At 33.6% G+C, this 18,812-nt stretch overlaps 1 protein-coding gene across 1 annotated transcript in view; it reads left to right on the forward strand.

The window, feature by feature from the left end:
- The window catches only part of LOC111055687 (lachesin), a gene marked incomplete in the record, with an annotated part of 137,429 nt that overhangs the window by 73,305 nt on the left and 45,312 nt on the right, over positions 1 to 18,812 (forward strand). Inside the window, 1 exon segment of the mRNA XM_039443207.1 lies at positions 16,934 to 17,197. Within this exon segment, the coding sequence (XP_039299141.1) occupies positions 16,934 to 17,197 (264 nt within the window).

Consider the following 18,812-nt stretch of genomic DNA (forward strand, 5'->3'; position numbering starts at 1 on the left):
GTCTATTGACCTTTCTGCCGAAACTAGAGAATTCCTTGAAAATTACCGTCTGCTTCCTATACACACTACACTTTGTATGTTGAAGTCAAGAGAAAACTGTTGTTGAGAGGTCCGAAATTCGTTAAATAGAGGTAAATAAGCAGCAAAAACTCTAAAATGTCATGGGACCAGGTAAAAATTCGTTGTGTAGAGGATTTCATTAAGTGGAGGTTCGTTATAGAGAGGTTCGACTGTATATATCTGTCTTTAAATAGTAGAAACCAGTAAATACAGTGTAGTAATACATTTATTCAAATGGTTTGAGGTCCTCTTCGTTAGTTATACGTTTCACCGGAGAGTTTTGTTGTTTACGAATGAGAATCTTTGCATCACTCACCCAGACATATTCTAATTTATTGTTCTTTTTAAGATCTCTAGCTTTATTCAGTAGAAATTTGTTGTATGCAGTGAGATGATCATTCACATAGATATAACCTGGCGGAAGATTACAGTTCAAGTCTCCATTTTTCAAGTGTCCTTTTGCTTTCGCCGCACATTTCCAATTAGTTTAGGCAGTTCTTGATGTGAAGCGAACTATTATAGATTTTGTCTTATTTTTAGAAAAAGGAACCCTATGAGCAACAGAGATATCGTCTCTTTTGAACGGAGTATTAATCGCTCTAGCAACAGATTGTAGGATTGTGTACACATTTTCATTTTTCGTCTCCGGAATCCCTGCTATCTCCAAGTTGTCCAAACGAGTGTACTGCTGAATTTCATTAATGTCTCTTCGAAGTTTAATATTTTCAAATTCAAGCTTCTTACACTGCTCTTTCACTGATTTGTTTTCTGCACACACAGTTTCCAATGACGATTTCAAACTTTCAACAGTTGAATTAAGTCGTAATGATTTTACTCAACTCTTCGAGTACATTAAATACCTTAGTGAGGGTGTTTTCGATAGTTTTTGTCAAAGTGGACTCAAGATCGTTGCTGTCGGTTGAAGAAGATTTTTCTTTACATTCGTCGCACTTCCAAGTTGATTTCTTCACTCTGAGTTTTCTAAAATTCTCTAACGTACGAAGTTTAGTACATGTTGGATGGAAAACATTCCTACATACACAGCATTCTAGGATATCTTTCGAGTTATTGAAATCCGATTCACACTTGTAAAAAACATCAGCCATGGCAAACAAAAAAATTGATTCAGAAATAATTAAATAACACAGAAAAATAATTGATGCTCGTGTACGAGATGGCACGCTTAACAAACTATCACAGTTATCATACAGATAAGGCAACTCGAAAAGCACGACCGTTCACTCTGAAAGCTATAGCAACACTGCCAATGATACCAGAAAACATCATTTCAAGACATAATATGTTTCAATCACTGATTTTTCTAAACATGATTAGAGTATTATTTGATTTGGATTCTTTTATCATACTTTCTTGTGAATCAATAACTGATCATCCATTTTGAATCGATAGGTACTAAATAAATTAAAACCAATAGGAGAATTCAATCAAACAGGCTCTAGGATATTATAATATATTTGGTAACAAAAGTATTTGAGTAGTTGTATTAACTTATCACGAAAAATTAATGTTATCCACCTTGCTTATCCATTTTTGATCAGGGACATTTCAAATGTTGGCCAATAAGAAGTTGTCAGTAATGATCTGCATGGTTACTTTGATCTTCACTATAGCTCATTTTTAAACAAGTTTTAATTTATCAAGAAAGTATATTTCGCCTCATATTAGTGTTTTGAAATAAGTTGCCAAGTGTTCTTATTTGAGTGAGCAGATAGTTTTTGTTGTGAAATGGATTCAGAATTTATTATGTTTAGCTTCTTACAAACTAACCTATTTCTTAAATGGTAGAGCAGTGAATTTTTCAAAACTCTCGACTCTCTAAGTTTCAATTCAGGACTTGTTGTTGCTGACTTCTAGTGATTGTGATTCTTATCGATGACTGATGTGTTCACTTTGACATTAAAGTTTAGCTTAAGAAGCCGGTAACCTAAAAAAGATTTTTGAGCGGGAAACCAGTTTATCGTATCCCGTTAGCTACGAAACAGCTGTTTTTGACAGTTCTAGAATGACTTTGCAACAGTTTATATTTTTCTAGATAACACTCAGCCTAGATAACACTCAACTGACACTGACATATCTCTGCAAGCTTGACTAAGCGGTACTATAATATTATAATTATTTATTAATTATTATAAAAATAAAGTCATTGGAAATGAATGATAACACAGATTATGCAGGTAGGCCTGTATCCAATATTCCAATAATAAATTGTGGACTTGCCGAGGGTATTGATAGGAGTAGATTAGACTCAATAGGACACATGAGAGAAGAAGTGGAGTCAAATGGGCAAACTACAGGTGATAAAGGTAATGAAAATGTATCTGCTGAGCTGAATGAAAATGTTTCGCTATTGTTAGGACAAACAACTCAATTTGGTGCTATGATGAATACGAGTACATCTAGTTTGAACTATTTAGTTCAAAAAGGAGAGTTGCCAACCTAAAACATTTTAAATTGAATAAAGACAAGAAGACTAGAATTAAGAGTTATAGAGTAAAAAAATGTGAATGGTAGAGTAAAGAATGGGTTAGTAATCTTTCATCAAAACATACAGCATTTGGAGTCTTGAATTGATGCACTAATTATTACATTACAGGAAATTAAACCAGACATAGTTATTGTGACTGAACATAAATTAAATGAAAATGAAATTTAAAAAATTAGAATACCAGGATATTATTTTAGGTGTTGGTATGTAAGGAAGTCTTTTAGGGGGGGGGGGTGGAGTATTGATATTAGTATCTGATAAACTAATCGAATGCAGAAACATCATGAATAAGACAATAAATGCTATAAATGAAGATAAGATTTTTGAGACATGTACAATAAAAATAGAAATATATTGTAGCTGGATTCTATAGAACTCCATCAGAAAATATTGAGATGTTCCTGGAAAAATTTAATCGATGTTTAATAGAGATCTGTAAGATTAATAAAAATGTAGTAATAGGAGGAGACTTCAATGTCGATATTTTGAGGGAGGGTAGAAAGTAAACTGATTTTATCAATGTAATAAATATGCATGGATTAAAATATACCGTAGATATACCAACTAGAATAACTGACTCATGTGAATCGGCAATTGATAATTTCATCACCAGCCTTAACAAAAGGGATATTCTTGTGGAGTGGTCAATTACGGCACTCTCGGATCACGATGGTCAATTTTCAATTTATTAGATGTAAATAATAAGCTTAAAAGTAAAGGAGTTATTAAAATGGTTAGGATGTATGAAAATTATCAAATTACTTGTTTTGAGCCTTGTTGAGAGTAAATTCACTTATTTTTACAATTCACTAAAGTATTATTTCAATTGGCATTTTCCTCTCAGTAGAAAAATGAGCACGAAAATCTCATACAAGCTAATAGATTATTTAGGACAAATAAAAGTGATATCAATTTGAAGAAAAATTTAAAAGCTCATAAGAAACGCTTTAGAAAAAACTATTCAATTAAAGAAAACTAAACACATTGAAGCTAAACTGGAAAATTCAACAAATGTAAATACAGTAAAACAATTTGGCATATAGTGAATACCGAGACACAAGACAAAAATGATAAGAATATTGTAGTTTGCAAGAATATTTTACTCAGGAATAACAATTTAGTTATAGATAATCCATATGATGTCGCAAATATGCTTAACACTAATTTTGTAGAAATGGTCGATACTCATGTTGTACCGAATCTAAGCAAATCTGGCACACCAATAAATGATAAAGAGCTACATATCACAGATTTCAAGTTTATCTCCAAAACAATTGATGAAGAGGCATTGTCCAATATCATTGATTCAATTAAACCAAAGTGGTCAGCAGGGTATGATGAAATTCCCATGAGAATTATAAAAGAAGCTGAATCATTCCTAATTAAGCCTCTGCTACATGTAATTAACGCGTCACTCATACTTGGTAAGTATCCAAATAAACTAAAAGTATCAAAAGTGATACCAGTGTTCAAAAAGGAGATCCTTACGATCCTTTAAATTATAGACCCTTAGCAATTCAACCTTCAATAGCAAAAATATTTGAAAAAAGTATGCTAATACAGCTCATTAATTATTTTGAAACAAACAAGTTACTAGACACGGAACAGCATGGTTACAGAAAAACAGGTCTACAACGACTGCCTTGATAGAGTTTATTGAAAATATTTTAGAGAAATTGGACAAAGGGTACAGCATTGTTGGCACCTTCCTAGATTTAACAAAAGCATTTGACTCTGTAGATCACAGAATATTATTAAAAAAACTAGAAACTTATGGAATTTGGGGAAAAGAGCTCAACTGGATAGAATCATATTTGGTGGGTCGTAGTCAATATGTAAATATAAAGTATTCTGATAAAAATAAAGTAAGTGATATTAAATCTAGTTTAAGGTACATGAACTACTCTGTTCCGCAGGGATCTGTTTTGGGGCCATTTTTGTTCCTTTGCTACTTGGGGGATTACCAAAATATGAGAAAGATGTAATTGAAAATACTAAATTTTGTATGTATGCTGATGACATTAGTTTAAGCATAATCGACAAAGATTTGGATATAATCGAAGAAAAATGTAATGACTCAATATTGCTTTTAAAAAACGTTTTAAGTAAAATGAACCTTTTACTAAATAATGATAAAACGAAATTTGTACATTTCACCTGTAGAAGTCCCAAAAGAAAAAGTACAGTGAAGCTAAATAACCTAAATAACATAAAATTCTTAGGCCTAGATCTAGATAACAAACTCAATTGGGAAGAGTATGTAAAAAAGTAAGTACAGGAATATTTGCACTAAGAAGGCTGGAACCCGTTTGTAATTTATTAACTTTGAGAACCGTGTATTATGCCACTGTCCACTCTCATATTTCATATGGCATTGAGATTTATGGAGGGACTAGTGCATTTAACTTGAATATGATATTAAAACTCCAAAAAGAAGCAGTAAGAAAAATATTTAATTTAAATAGACAAGAGTCGTGCAGGACATTTTTTAAAAAGTTAGAATTAATGACGGTATATGGACTTTATATTTATAAAACAATATTACACGTAAAAAATAATAAAGATTAAGAAAAAGATTGAAGATTGAAGATTGCCCCAGGCAATCCAGTGTGCATGACTATAATACAAGAAATAGGAACAACTTTATCGTCAAAGAACATAGTAATGAGAAGTACAAACAAAACCCAACCTATATGGGCATCAAATTCATTACTTACCTTCCTACTAAGATTAATCATGAAAAAGATATTACTAGGTTTAAAAACAAACTGAAAAAGTATATTGTGGAATTAGAATTATACAGTTATGAAGAATTTTATATTGCCAACTCATTATGTATTTAGACTACCTATTGTTGATGTATTTTGTTTTTTTTACTTGTATTTATTTTATTATTTTGTTGAAAATAATAAAGAAAGGTGCATTCATGTACATGTTGATGTATGTTTTGAATAAAGAGATTGATGGATTGATTGAAATAAACAACATATTGGATAAACTGTTTTTTTTTTCTGCTTAATGTTTTTGTTTTCTATTATGTACCCGCAATGCAAAAACGCATTCTTTGATGTGTTTATATTTGCATCAATAAATTGTAAATCTTTATAAGATTTTTATTCAATTATAATTTCTTCATCCCCTTTTTCATTTAAGTCACTGATAGACTGACTGATGCACTGTACAGTCGGCCGAAAGCGTGTAGTGTCGTGCAGAGTACAACAGTACTGAGAATCCAAATCAAATAATATTCTAATCATGTTTAGAAAAAATCAGTGATTGAAACATATTATGTCTTGATATAATGTTGCAAATTGCGTAATAATCTATTTATATTGATTTCTTCAGACCAAATTGCGAGAATGACGAAAAATTTAGAATAAACCTCCCTTATTCCTTGATCAAAACTTTATTATTGATTTTGGCGAGCCCAAAAAGCTCTTATGCACCTCTTTGATATCTCTCCAATTACAAAAGTACGTTTTTTGGGTTAGCAAAACACACCTTTTGGGGGAAATTATTCAGCACTACCTACTTTTTTTGTGAAATAACAATGGTCAATGTTCTTACCAACAAAAATCGATGGCAAGGGGAAAATATTTATATAGGTGTCACTTTTGTGAGTTGGTAAAATAAAAATAAGAAATGGAAATTACAGAATCTAATCCAGTCAACTTATGTTTAGTTGGTAAAATTAATTAATAGTTCATATATAACAAAATAATTATTTTAAAACAATAATTGTCATGATACTGAGTTCTTGGTCAACAATATTTTAATATTAAAATGTATCCACTTGTAACCAGCGCAGAACTCCTCAAGGCTACTCTTACAATGGGGTAAACTTAATGACACAATAACCAGGACACAAGCTGGGATAAAAGATAAATTTATTACCTAATATATATCGATAAGAATATCATTTGATCCCACCCTCACGATTTCAGACAAGTTACAGGCAAGTTTCAAAAAAAAACATATATTTTAAACATAAAATCCATTAACAATTGAACTACACTCCATTAAAGATCAAATTAAATTCCATAAAAGAATCGAATTACATTACAGGAAAGATCAACTAAAACCCATTGAAAGATCAAATTAACTTTCATGAAAAATCAAACTTAATCCCATTAAACAAAATCAAACTAAATTCTATAGAAAATCAAATTGAGTTCCATTATTCTCAATTTACTTAATATGTGTCTCCCTGAGTACTACATAAGCAAAAGTTCCCATAGATTGAAGCAAAACAACAACCAACATGATCAAGTTTTCTGTCCTAGGACTCCTCTTTCTCCTCTACTCAAGAATATCGAACACATAATGTAAAGAAATTTCAATAATCTGCTCATTAAGTAAGCAAAACTGGGAGTAAGATAATCTCATAATAACCCTAAAAGGGACAAACCTAAACAATCTAATAGTTATCAATAGCAAAACGTTGCGTTACAGTGCAATCAATAGTTACAGTAAAATCTCGATTAATAAACAATTCACCTTCTACGTAATCCAAAACACATTCAATAAAACAAGCTCATTATAGAAAGCAAAACTGAGAGTAAATAAAAATCATAATGGCAATAAAAGGGACAAACCTAAACAATCTGCTAGTCATAAATAGTGCAACACTGCATTACTGAGCAATCAATAAGTTACAGAAAAACAATCTCAATTAATAAACAATTCACATTCTACATGATACAAAACACATCTAATAAATCAAAACATATTTCTTCCTTAAGTTATGTACGAAACATACAAAAAAAATCTTGCCATCTCTCTCGCTCTCTCTTTCTCTGTATCTACTGGAATTTGAACGTAATAACTTTTGAAATAAATTTTGATAATCCTGGGTGATAGCGGGTGAAAAGCTTGTCTTAGAGTTTGAATAATAAATTTTGTAATGAACGGAGCAGTGGATCTAATGAATTTCCATAGTTTATTAAACACTCACCCAAATGCACAATCAGAGTAAACGAAACCATAGCACCGTACACCAGCACTGCTCAACTACGTCTGACTACAACTCTCAATCCAGCAGGTAAAGTCAATTTCAAAATGCTAATAATCATGTACAGTAACGCTGTAGCCTGTACTAAGACAATAGGTGTCATCCAACACCAAATTACAGCGACTGCAATGGAAGAGACGGTGAGAGAGTGAGAGAGAGAGCGCATGGGAGCGAGTCACACCACTCTGTGTTGTCAATTTATCAAGCAATATTCATCAATTGTTCTCACACTATTACACACTCATTCATAATTTATTTGTCATAATTTATTCTATTCGCATGAAACATTAAACATGTTTACCGATTTCTATAAAGTTATTATTCATGATTAAATAAATTAAGAAGAGGCCTGTACCATATTAATGTTTGCGGAAGTATTCGCATGTTTTCCACTTTTGATGGATAGCCAAAATTGGACCGCGAGCTGCACTACGAATTGTAATCGAGCATCGAGGGCTCTGATTGGCTAAAAAGTTCTGAATTCGGCAAAGGGCGTAGAGAACGGAAAAAGATACTACCTCTGTAAACAAAGACGTAGTGCATTCGTGTGACGTCAGCACAGGTAGGGCTCCTACACCAATAAAAACACTAGCTGAGGTAAATCAGCTGAAATCAACGAATTTTTATTGGTGTAGGAGCCCTACCTGTGCTGACGTCACACGAATACACTACGTCTTTGTTCACGAAGGTAGTGAAAAAGAGCGGCTAGTGGCACGATGAACGGTCGGAGAACTGCGCGACGGTTGGTTAACATTATGAAACATATGGCTAATGTTCGCTGCACGGAGGATTGTACGATTCGATGTGCTGTTCGAGGTTCGGTTTGGCATGTGAGGACATACCTTTATAACCTTTATATCCATTTGAGGTATAGTTCCATATCTGGTGTAGGTAGTATAACCGGTGATATCTTTGTCTCATGACTTAGTTGATCTTTCAAAATATAAAATGTAAAAGGATACACATGTGGTTCGATAGACATTATTGCAGTCTATACCACCGCTGCACACCAATGTAAACGGAGGGGGGGGGGTTTCTACTCATCTATAATATTTGCTGAAATTATACTACTAAACTTATGATTTAATCCTTGATTGGTTGGGAGCTTATAGTGAATTCGTTCATCCAAATGCACAGATTCTCATCATTATTTAATTGTCACCTATTCTAGCAACTATAGTAACTACGAGCCAGGAACTTCATTGAAAAATACTTTAAAAATTTAACGTCAGGTTTATTGAATTCTAAATCGAATGAATTTAACGAAAGTCATGTAACATGTAAAATTTTCAAAGAAAACAAAGTTATTCAGAAATCGATTCAGGTCAAGAAGACATATTCAATTTCTAATCTAAACATTTTGGGAACCTGCTAACTTGCTGCAACTAAATTCGGACCTTGATCATTCTATGTAACTAAATTTTGAGCTATAATATGAAAACAACAGTTTGGCACGCACCATTTCCACAATTTAAACTTCGACTCTTTAGAAACACACACATACAATTAAAGAAAACTCACTAGACTTGAACTCACATGCACAAATAATTTTCTGATTCTACTCCTATTAACTCTATTAAATTTTGGTTCCTATTTAACAACATAAAAATTATTGACAACTAAAAACTTTTCAATTTGTCCCTCTGGATGGGCAACAGACCCATTCAGAGGAGGACCGAGGCTCGCGCACCGTTACATGATTTTTAATTGTTGCAAGTCTGTGTCTCAAACCGAACTGTCGCCTTTTCACTGAAAATTATTCCTCCTCCACGAGCGTTGAGCATAACTTCCAGTGGAAAAGCCAAAGCTTCAAAAAGGTCAATGATCGTACAATTCCCAAATACAGTAGCTATTTCGACATGAAATTGAAACTGTATTTGAAAAATGCACGAAAATTGTTTTCATTTCGACAACTAAGCAACAAGTTAGCAAATTCAAACAAGACATAGTAAATTATCACAAATTCAAAAACGCAGGGTTCAATATGCAGTAAGTTCATTCAGTTCAAAAACCTGAAACATAATATAAGATACACAAAAACAACTACAATATACCCACTCAATATTCACTCTTATTACAGTAGTATTGGTATTCAAATTATTGATAGTAAATCAAATCTCACATATTTTTTCAGAACCTATAATGCTCTGTTTAACAATAGTCCAGTCAATATAGACATGAAAAAGGGAATGTGCTTGCTATATAAATACTGTAGTTCTGATTTTTCAATTATATTGTTTGGATACATAAGAGAAATCCAGAACCAATTTTTGCATGCAAAATTTCCTTTTGCTAGATGCAGAATGGCTCAAACACCTCGTAATTTCGGTTTATTTTCCAGTTTTTAGCTATTTCCGCCAAATCCAGTCATCGGGCAGTAACATTTGCTCTCGCTGTTTCTCAGATTACTAGTAGTTCTGTGAACAGTAGACCTTGTGCAGTTATAAAACACAATCTCCTATATTACTGTCCATCAGAGTAAATTCTGTCCTGTCCTGTCATGTCGGCGAGATATCGGTGTATAAACGACTAATGGCTGTTTGGGATGTTGTATCGACAATGCTAATAATTTGATGTAAACAGCTAACATCAAAAGCTTACCGAGTTGAAAGCAGAGAAAAGTCGGGAGAAAATACTATGCTACTTCGAGTTATCAATTGCCTCACTGCATGCAATTAATAGTCCACACAACAACTGATTTTTAACCAAGTTACATTGAGATATTAAATTGCATGCGTCATTGCATGCAATTAATAATCCACTCGACAGCTGATTTATGATGAATAATTCTATAGTCTTATTTTTACTGTAATATTGGCGTATGAAGGAAGCTCCTTTTCCGTTTATATTATACTTAAAATGCATCATTTTTAAAATCCTTGTATATACGTCGAAGCGCAATTTAAAAAGGAACATATCTGTCAAATTCCACGAAAATCTATTACCGCGTTTCGCCGTAAATGCGGAGAACATATAAACATACATAAACATAAATGCAAAACTGTCGACTTTATTGTCGGTCAATAAAATTCTGAATAACATGAAATCATCCGGAGCTCTCTATATCTAATGTGTACTGAGTTACAAAAACGAGTTTCAACAAAATAATACATTTTAATGAATTTTAGTTTTAAATCAACAATACCTTCTGATTGCCACAATTCAAATGCATAGATCTGATTCGAAATCCGTCTGGGCGTAATTTTGTGCGCTCTACCCGGCCCCAGATTGAAGACCACAATTACGCCCAGAGGGATTTTGAATTATACATTTGAATTGTGACAATCTGAAAATATTGGAAATTTTGCATGCATAAATTGTTTCAACACTTCTCTAATATCAGAACTACAATATAAAATATTGCAAACACCAATGTAGGCTACTGGTAGTGACTGGACTATTATGTTTTAAAGTTTGAAGGGTAGGTTAGGGATTTTTCTTCTAAATTGTTTTTTTTTCTATATTATTCGAAATACAGTGTACAATTATAATTGTATAATGGTGCTACATTTTGATGAAAAACATACTTGTGCACTTTTGAAATTGTTATTTAAGAATATCACATTTTCCCAAATGGAGACCCCTCTTCTGAGAAACTCTGTATATGAACAAAAAGATAATAAACTGACTACTGAGGTGTATTATTTACATTAAAATAGTAAATGTTTGATTTATTTTGTTATTTTGTAGTAACGGTGCTTGGTCGGGCTACAACTTACTAATTTTGTGTTATTAATATTATTCAGAACTTATTAATTTATTGAGGGGACTCAATACCAGCTGAGTTACTAAAGTATGGAGGAAAAAGGATGAGAAGAGCCATGCATACCTTGATTTTATGGATTTGGGAACAAGAGACAATGCCTGATGAATGGAAAATTGGAACAATATGTCCTATTTTCAAAAAAAGGGGATAAAATGGTGTGCAACAACTTCAGGGGAATAACACTGCTAAATACTTCATATAAGATTTTCTCTGCATGGCTTTTGAAGCGTCTAGGTGTGTATGTGGAAGAAATAATGGGAGAGCATCAATGTGGTTTCAGACAAGGAAGAAGTACAATCGACCAAATTTTTACCATGATGCAGATGATGGAAAAATGTTTTGAGTACGATACAGACCTATATCTGCTTTTTGTTGATTTCCGCCAGGCATTCGATAGCATCAGGAGAGAGAGAATGATGAGAGTATTACTTGCAAATGGAATACCGAGAAAATTGATAAGTCTCATAAAGCTAACAATGTCCAGCACAACCGTTCAAGTTAAGATAGGTAACAAAACTAGCCGAATGTTCAGTGTTACTACTGGTGTTAGACAAGGCGATGCTCTCTCTGCAACACTATTCAATTTGGTTCTAGAGATGGTGCTCCAGAAACTCGGCACAAGCGGAACTATAATCAACAGAACAAACCAAGTATTAGCTTATGCAGATGATGTTGTCCTAGTCTCAAGAAATCAAAATAGCCTCAAAGAAATGTTTAGCAAAATGAGGGAAGAGGCAAGAGAGATGGGTCTTGAAGAGAACATAAATAAAACTAAATATATGAGAATGTCTGCAAATCAAGCAAGAAGGCAAGTATGTAATCTGGAAATAGCCGATGACTGTGTTATAGAAGGCGTCAGAGAGTTCAAATACCTTGGGGTAACCCTGACAGCAGACAATAAGACCAGTCAAGAAAAACACAATCGGATAATGATGGGCAACAGAGCATACTTTGCTAATCAAAAAATATTTAAAAGCAGGCTCATATCCAGAAAAACAAAGGTGAAAATGTTCATGACGCTAGTGAGACCAGTTGTAACCTATGGGGCCGAAACATGGACTATCTTGAACAAAGATGAAAAAGCATTAAGGTCATTTGAAAGAAAAATGTACAGAAGAATCTGGGGACCAATATGTGACGGAGGAGTGTGGAGATCCAGATTCAATGTTGAGATAGATCAGGCCATTGGAGCAGGAAATATGGTGCGTTTCATAAAGGCCAGAAGGATTGAATGGCTTGGACATTCAGCCAGAATGAGTGACGAGAGGATATCATCAAGACTCCTGGAAGAAAGAATGCTTGGGACGAGAAGGAGAGGTCGACCACGGACAAGATGGCTGAACAACGTGATTGGAGACCTCTGGGTGCTGGGCGTGGCAAACTGGCGACGGAGTGCTCAGGATAGAGACGAATGGAGGTGCTATGTCGAGATGAAGCATCTGTTTTCTTTTTTTTTTTGTTTTTTTTTTTGTTTTTTTTTTTTTTGTTTGGGCATTGTTGGATGGTGCTGTAAATTCTCCTACCTTGCTTGCAATGCTTAATATCAGTGTTCCAGCATTCAATAGGCGGAGTGCCAACTTATTTGCGGCTCCAAGGTGCAGAACGGTGCACCATTTTTTCTCACCTTTCATAAGAGTGCAGAGATTGATGAACAAATTGAGTTTGAATGTTCAGCTTTGAACACACCCGTCTTTTTTAATATTTTTATTAAATATGAAAATTTAAATAAAATTCTTTAATTTTTACCACTGTCAGAAGCATAATCCAAAACAAAACAGTTCCTTACATAGAGCCTAAGGGAGTTTCTAAATTTTATTATGAAAATGATAACTCAATGGAATTGATAGTAAAAATAAGAACATATTTAATCTAGTAATATGCTGATTTTAATTTTATATTCATGTTCTTGAACACAGTCCTTAAATAAGTTTAATTTCAATTTACAATACATAGGTTATACTTATACAAAATAATAATAATGACAATGATAATGACTCACCCTTTTTAGAAAACATACAATTAATAATAGAAGCTAATAATTTAAATACATTTTATGCCATTTTTCTGTCAATTAATAATAAAAAGAATAATATTATCCCACAAAGTGTGTCAAGTTTGATTTCCACTTTAATAACATTTGACCATATCAAAACTACATTTCATCTCCACATTAATACCACATTTTCTCTTTTCCGTTATATCACTTTACATTTTAATTCAAGATAAACCTTTAATAATAAAACTGCACTAGCTAAATCTTCTTACACACAACAAAGACATTCAAATACAAGAACAGTACCAAACAGAACAAGACTTCACTTCTTTCCCACCAGTTTTTAGCTGCCATAACCTCTTATACAACTCAACTTCCCTCCAAATATTAGAATAACTCTTTTTGTTATTTATTTACTGTTCAAATTTAATAAAAATGCTATTTATTTGATTTAAATTTATATTTGGCTTTTTGTTTATTGTTTTATTGAAATCCTGTAAATGATAACATTATGTAAAATTTGTGTTAATGTAATTGGTACAATTCTTTTGATTTATTTAATAAAATTATCAATTATTTTATCTTTTAAAGTGTTTTATTATTTTTTATTTTAAAATTTCAGTATTGGAAACTTTATATTTAATAACGTTGTTGTGTTGGCATCTAACCTACAAACATTATTTTGAAATTATCAACAATACATCAACAAATGAACTTTCGACTATCGATATTTATCTATTTGATTATACATTATCGATGTTTTGTTCAGCGCTAAATTCAAATTATTTATCTTTTTAAAAAGTAACATTATAGCTTGCTGGGTCAGAGAAAGAGGTGAGGAGTGGGTTGCTGAGGTCAATCCCTCGTTGATGGTTGGAGTTTGATTGGAGAAAGTATTCTGTGACAGTGATCTCTTTTTTTTACTACTCCTTGAAGTTGTGTGTTTAATTATTTCCTCTCGTTACTATTTTTTCCTCTCTTCCTAGAATGACTTCTGTATAATTTCTGCTATCTAAAATTGTGATTAAATTTTCTTTAATGTATATTTTTTAGAAAGACTTTTTGTAAAAACTTTTCATTTCTTTCAATATTTGTATTAAATATTGCATTTTCAATTGTTTTACTTGTATTATGTGATAAGAGAGCAATTATTGGATATTATCCTTGTGCTCTCATATGTATCTCAAATAAATAAATAAATAATAGCCAGGCTTTTAATTCCACCTTCAAGCTTACTATATTGTTTAGCTGTTTCAATTCTAAGGGTAACAGGTTATACAGTCCTGGTGAGATATATAAGTAGTGTCTTCGATAGATTTCTTTGTAGGGTCTGTTTGGAATCCAGTTCCCTGTCGATCTCAAGCTTTAAGTGCTATTCGCTGGATTGAGTTTACCACTTCTAATGAAGAAGGTCATCAACACTTTGTAAAAATATAAATATCTCAGTGTGAGAAAACCCCATTCTTTGAATAAGGGATATGAACTTGTCATACGATGCTTCTTAGCTAATGTACTTATGACATTGTTTCAGACTGTGACAATACCCTGCTGATGTTGTATCACTTCACAACCTCTTTGTTGCAAGTAGTCAATGCTCCTTCGAGTCAACTGTATATGTGTGATAGTATTTTTTACTAATGTACCCTCACCATCCTCTTTATCCTCCTCCTTATCCTCATCCTCCTGGTCCTCTTCATCCATTTCAAACTCCTCTTCAAGATTGATCTTTTCCATCCTCCTTCATCTCATCATCCTTCTCCAAGTCAATTGGCAAAATTATTGATAGCTCTTTCTTATCCGTCCTTGAAAATAGCAAGTAGTACCATCTTTTCTATTGGTTTAGATGCACAGATTCCTTTTAATGATCCACACACTATCTGTTCTTCACAGATTACTCCAGCATCTGTGATGTATGCTGGAGTCATATGTGAAGAACAGATGTATCCAATCCGCTTTGTATAGAATATACAGTATATCCATATTTGCAGAGCATCATGTTCTTGATTGTTTGTTACTAGATTACCTGGCGTCTCAGGTAACCTAACCTAACCTAACCTAACCTAACCTAACCTAACCTAACCTTCATCCCCTTTCAATACTATCTTTTTCGATGATTGACCTTTTGTCTCTCCTTTTTCTTAGCCACTCTGTTGACTATTGTAATGTGCATAACAATTATGTATTGTAACGTACATAAATATACAACTCCAATCTAATCTGACTTTCTTTGAAGATCTTTTCATGCCTCCCTCAAACTTAGCCTTAGCCTCCATAATGTTGGTGACTGCTAGTGCTGCTGTCCTCTCTGCCAATCCTGCATCTGAGAATGCTGCTACACTTTAAGCTCGTTCTGCTAAGATTTTGTCTGCTTGCTGTATCACTATTCCTCAAATAGGCCATATCGTGCTCCTAGCAAGCTTGATCTAGCTTGTTGGTCAATGAAATCACTGCGAGTCGAGCCACAACATGGATATAACGTTCGGTATTTTGACATTGCAATCAATATTTACATTGGAAATATTCAAAAGTCATATTATGCCTGGGGAAATTATGATTAACAATTTTTGTCTATATATCTGTATCTTCATTGCATTTTGTCTATTTGTTTTGAATTTTATTGATGGCGAAATTCGAATTTTAATTTTTGTAATTTGAATTATTTGCATGTAAATGTAATATAATTTTATATGCATCTTGTCATATGAAATTAATAGCCATCACAGTATCATCTTTATCATAACAAAAAAGGTGTAGTAGCATTGAGAAATCATACTACGCGAGTATGAATGAAGTCAAGATTTTCAACAGTTGGTATTAATAACTTTTAGGCTCTACTCACACCAGCGCGACTCTAATGGTACAACTCCAGTCGTGGATTCTCCAGTCTTTCAGACCTTACGACTTGACTAATTCTACCAAATTCTTATTTCTACCAAACTTTCTTTAATTGTGTAGGATGGGAAATTTTACTAATTTCCCAACAAACTTGAACACGTGCTTGTTTATATTCATTAGCTAATCCACTTCAAATCCCAACTTCCTCCCTCACTGTATTGAAGGTACTCAATTCGTGGAGTTGCCGAGAAACTCAGACTCTTGTGTCTGATACTGGAATCTGGAGTGTATAACGGCTTCTTCCTTCTTTTTTACATGCGCTGGTAATGTGTTACATGAGGTTGGGGTTAGGGCAAGTTTAGGATGAGTTGTGGAAAGTTTGGGTGGTTGGGTTTAGTTTAAAAACGGCAATATTTCAGTGATGTTCAGAATTATTCGTTGCAGTTGAATTAGTATGATTAATTATTATTAGATTGACTTAGTATGAATATTAGAATTAATATGTCATTGCAGTTGATAAAATTCTCACCTGAGCGTTAGTGTATCGAGTCGCCATAGTGTAGCCGTAGAATTCTGTGCAACTATTTGAAATAGCGACTTGTTTTTAAATGGCGAGCCTCTCAAGCCCTTGACGCCACATAACTACGTGATTTGAATGAACCGTTGAAATCGGTACAGCTTTTCATAATTCTGCTTTCTTTATAAAATCAGCAAAAGCTCTCTCTATAATTGTAAACAATAATTGTTTGTTGTGGTTTTCAGAGGTAACATCCTGAAGATCCCGAAGATCAAGAAAGAGGACAGAGGAACTTACTACTGTGTTGCTGAGAATGGAGTTGGAAAGGGAGCTCGTCGTAATATTGCCGTTGTAGTGGAGTTCGCGCCAGTTATAACTGTTCCTCGACCTAGATTAGGCCAAGCTCTTCAGTATGATATGGACCTCGAGTGCCATATTGAAGCCTATCCACAACCTGCCATTGTTTGGCTCAAGGATGATGTTCAGCTGTCTACCAGTCAGCATCAGAGGTACTTTGAAGCTAGTTCATAATCAAACGTATAATGTTCTTGATTTTATTTTGAATTCTCGCCCATTCTACCAACAATCATATAGCTAGTATTATTACGGAATAAAGAAGGCTGTATCAATGTGGTTACGGTCTACATGTACTACATAATTGTAAATAAACAAATATCGGAAGGCTCAGGAGTGGTGCCAGAGTACATCAGGTCGTAAATAAACATATATCGGAGGGCTCAGGGCTGGTGCCAGAGTACTTCAGGTCGTAAATAAACGGATATCGGAGAGCTCAGGGCTGGTGCAAGAGTACTTCAGGTCGCAAATTATTAATTATCTCATTTCACTGGTTTTAGGAAATGATACAGAGATATTACTAGAACTATGCAGTGGATGGCATCTTAATTAAATTTCAAATCATTCAGGAGACAAATAAATGCTGGATGTTTCAAGAGAATTACCTGGATTTCAAACAGTTATTTTTTAGGGTGATTCCCACTGCCCACATAACCTCCAATCTTGCTAAGCTCTAACGCTCTAAGCATAAGCGTGGGTAATGGGAAGGATGACGATGAGAGATGAGTGGACCCATAGCATTAGGTGGGTTCCGAACCACCAGGAATCGATTCAAATGTAATGAATTCTATTTTTATTTACTAACAAAAATAAGCAAAGTTTTAACTCAGCAACCATTCATTTTTCTGCATTTTTTTCTAATCTCATCTAGAACTAACCTGTTTATTTATTTGTGGTATTACTTTGAATAATTTCATACACATGTATGTTATATACAGAGTGAGTCATATGTATAGGAACCCTTCAATAAGTTGGAGACTGTTGTAGATATAATACTGTAACTCAGGATAAATTTTTGGTCGGATACTCTACCTTTTGACGTACAAATGAATTTCAACCCATCATAAGGGGGTGACTTAAGGGTTGCAACTAGAATATTTTAAATGTAAAAACCCATTGTGTGGTACATCATTTCAATGGTCTTTTTAATACAAGAATTATGGCATCAATGAAAATTTTCTTTGATACTTGTATCCAAAATGGCGGCTGATTGAAATTTCAGTTTTAAAATAAATGATTGGTAAAGTAATGAAACTTAAAACAACACTTTTTTGTTCAGCTATGGTGTCAACTCCATTCCAAGTTTTACCGTGGAAAATAGCTGCAGTATCATCTGCAAAGGATATTATAGTTGAATTTAGAATCCTTAAGAGGCGGCCGATGTCAGCTCTGGAAGCCCATCCCATTAGCTAGGCAAGTGCTGAAAACCAGTGAGGATTGAATCTTAACATTCTATACTCTCTGCTAAAAACAGTACAGCTCTGGAAAGACTCCCTCCAACTTATCACGTTCTCTAAAGAAAGATTAATATTCAAGTTTACCCTATCACAAACGACCTTCCACTCCCTGAACCAAAAGCACTTATCTCTTACTACTTGCTGAGCTAAAATTTTTGGTAGTCTTTCATCTTCCATTTTCATGATTTGTGAAATGTAATTAAAATGCAACCTGAGGCAGTATTCAAAGAGAGGAGTTAGTCCTGTTTCGATGAAGAGCATATAATTGGGCGTATTTATGGGTAGAGCAAACACTTTTTTGATGAAGAAGCGC

This window comes from Nilaparvata lugens, chromosome X (assembly GCF_014356525.2).
Source record: "Nilaparvata lugens isolate BPH chromosome X, ASM1435652v1, whole genome shotgun sequence".
In the NCBI taxonomy this organism is placed as follows: domain Eukaryota; kingdom Metazoa; phylum Arthropoda; class Insecta; order Hemiptera; family Delphacidae; genus Nilaparvata; species Nilaparvata lugens.